A 1899-nucleotide genomic window follows, 5' to 3' on the forward strand; every position below is an offset into this window, starting at 1 on the left:
ACATGTACATGTAACTATTACCCTTTGAGTCCTAACGGCCGGTTTTTCGGCATTGCGAAGGGTGTGTCAGATTCCCTAACAGCCGGTTTTCTGGCGTTGGGTAGGGTGTTTCAGAATCCCTAAAGGCCCGCTTTCCAGCGTTGCGTAGGGTATGTCAAAATCCCTAACGGCCGGTTTTCTAGCCTTCACATGGATCTGTTTACACAGGCGGTTTCCACGTTTTTAATTTTTGCAAAGGATATTAGGTTTAAAATTTCTATTCCATTTGTAACATTTTTCAAATAACTTTACCTATTTCCCTCGTTTTAATAACTAGTTTTATTAGAACTACATCGCAAAAAAATCGATACGACTCGTTTGCTGGTAGGTCTTAAATGATTTTGATGCAAATAAAGAATATTATGATATTAATTATAGTTTCCCAGTATATTTTGTGTCATGATATGATGCTGAAAATTTTTTAAATGGATATGCTGCTACTGTAAATGTTTTTTTACAAGTTTTGCAAAATATTACGAACTTTCATAGTTACACCCTGAATAAAAAGGAAGTACTAGTTTTTCCATTTTATGACGTTTTCTGTGGGTTGACCAGCCTTTTTACTAGTGTTTTACCAGAAATCGTCGTATTATGAGTAAGTTTAAATACATGTATGTTTAATATAAGTTTGAAAACTTTGAATCGTTGGACAGATTGCCCAGGGTGACTAACACATTGACAAAAACAGCCAGAGTCCAAAGGGATAATTAAAACAGCTGGAAGCTGTAAAGCAGAATAGATCTAGCTATCTAAACATTTTGTATGTTAGCCTGCAGTTAAGTTGCAACCAAATTAACAGTTCAACATTTCTAAAATTACTAAAAAAAAACTTGTATTTGCAACTGAATAAAGCAATTGTAGCCCTAATTATTACAGTTTTTATACTTCTAGCCCTTAAAGAACCCAAGAGGCAAAAATGTGACTGACAAAAGTGTTAAAGGTAAGATTCGATTTTCCTGTCCATGAGCAATATTATAGATTTGCAAGTTTGCAGCAAATTGCCTAAAATATCTCTACAGGCAATAAATGACTGGTCAAGTTTGAAAAATATTTTTACTGATTGAAGTTCCAATTTGTGTGGAAGGGAAAATATTACGTTTGAGGTTGGACCCTTTCCACTAATTCGATTCAATAAAAGGAATACAAACCCACACCAAAATTGCATTTTCTAGAGACTTGAGAAACACAGTGTCAATAACAACAGCTTAGCCACCATCCTGTTTATGATCAATTTTGTGACTAAAAGATATAAATTACTCCATGAAGCAGCAAAACGTGAAGAAAACGTGAAGCAGCAAAGGAAAAAGGGGGAGAAAAGAAAAGGAGAAAAGGAGAACTTAAAAGAGAGGGAGAGAAGGAGAAAGAGAGAGGGAGAGGGAGAGAAGAAGAAAAAGGAGAGAGAGAAGGAGAAGGCGAGAGGGAGAGAGGGGGGAAAAGAGAGAGAAGAAGAAGAAGAAGCAGCAAAAGAGAGAGGGAGAGGTGAAAAGGAGAGATTGAGAGAGAGAGGGGTAAAGGGAGAGAGAGAGAGAGAGAGAGAGAGAGAGAGAGAGAGAGAGAGAGAGAGAGAAAGGGAGAGAGAGAGAGGGAGAAAGGGAGAGAGAGGAAGAGAAAGGAAGAGAGAGTGAGGGAGAGGGAGGGAAAGGTAGAGACATAGAGAGACAGAGAGAAAGGGAGAGAATGAGAAAGAGAGAGGGAAAAAGAGGGAGAAAGAGGAAGAGAGAGGGAGAGAAAAAGAGAGGAAAAAAGAGAAAGAAAGAGAAAGAAGCCTAACAGTATCAACTTGTATTCATTAATTAATTTTAGATAGTCAGGCAGTAAAAATAGCAAAATTTTCCAAACTCTGACAAATACATTTTTTTA

At 37.1% G+C, this 1899-nt stretch overlaps 1 protein-coding gene across 1 annotated transcript; it reads left to right on the plus strand.

The window, feature by feature from the left end:
* The first annotated feature begins 1262 nt into the window (after positions 1-1262).
* On the plus strand, positions 1263-1664 carry LOC137397155 (octapeptide-repeat protein T2-like). Its single transcript, XM_068083444.1, has one exon. It carries the CDS (start codon positions 1263-1265, stop codon positions 1662-1664), a length of 402 nt encoding a protein of 133 aa, XP_067939545.1.
* Positions 1665-1899: the final 235 nt, after the last annotated feature.

This window comes from Watersipora subatra, chromosome 5 (assembly GCF_963576615.1).
Source record: "Watersipora subatra chromosome 5, tzWatSuba1.1, whole genome shotgun sequence".
NCBI classification, from domain to species: domain Eukaryota; kingdom Metazoa; phylum Bryozoa; class Gymnolaemata; order Cheilostomatida; family Watersiporidae; genus Watersipora; species Watersipora subatra.

Bases quoted from the DNA above. Each gene is read 5' to 3' on its own strand.
- LOC137397155 (XM_068083444.1), top strand. From the start codon at position 1,263: ATGATCAATTTTGTGACTAAAAGATATAAATTACTCCATGAAGCAGCA.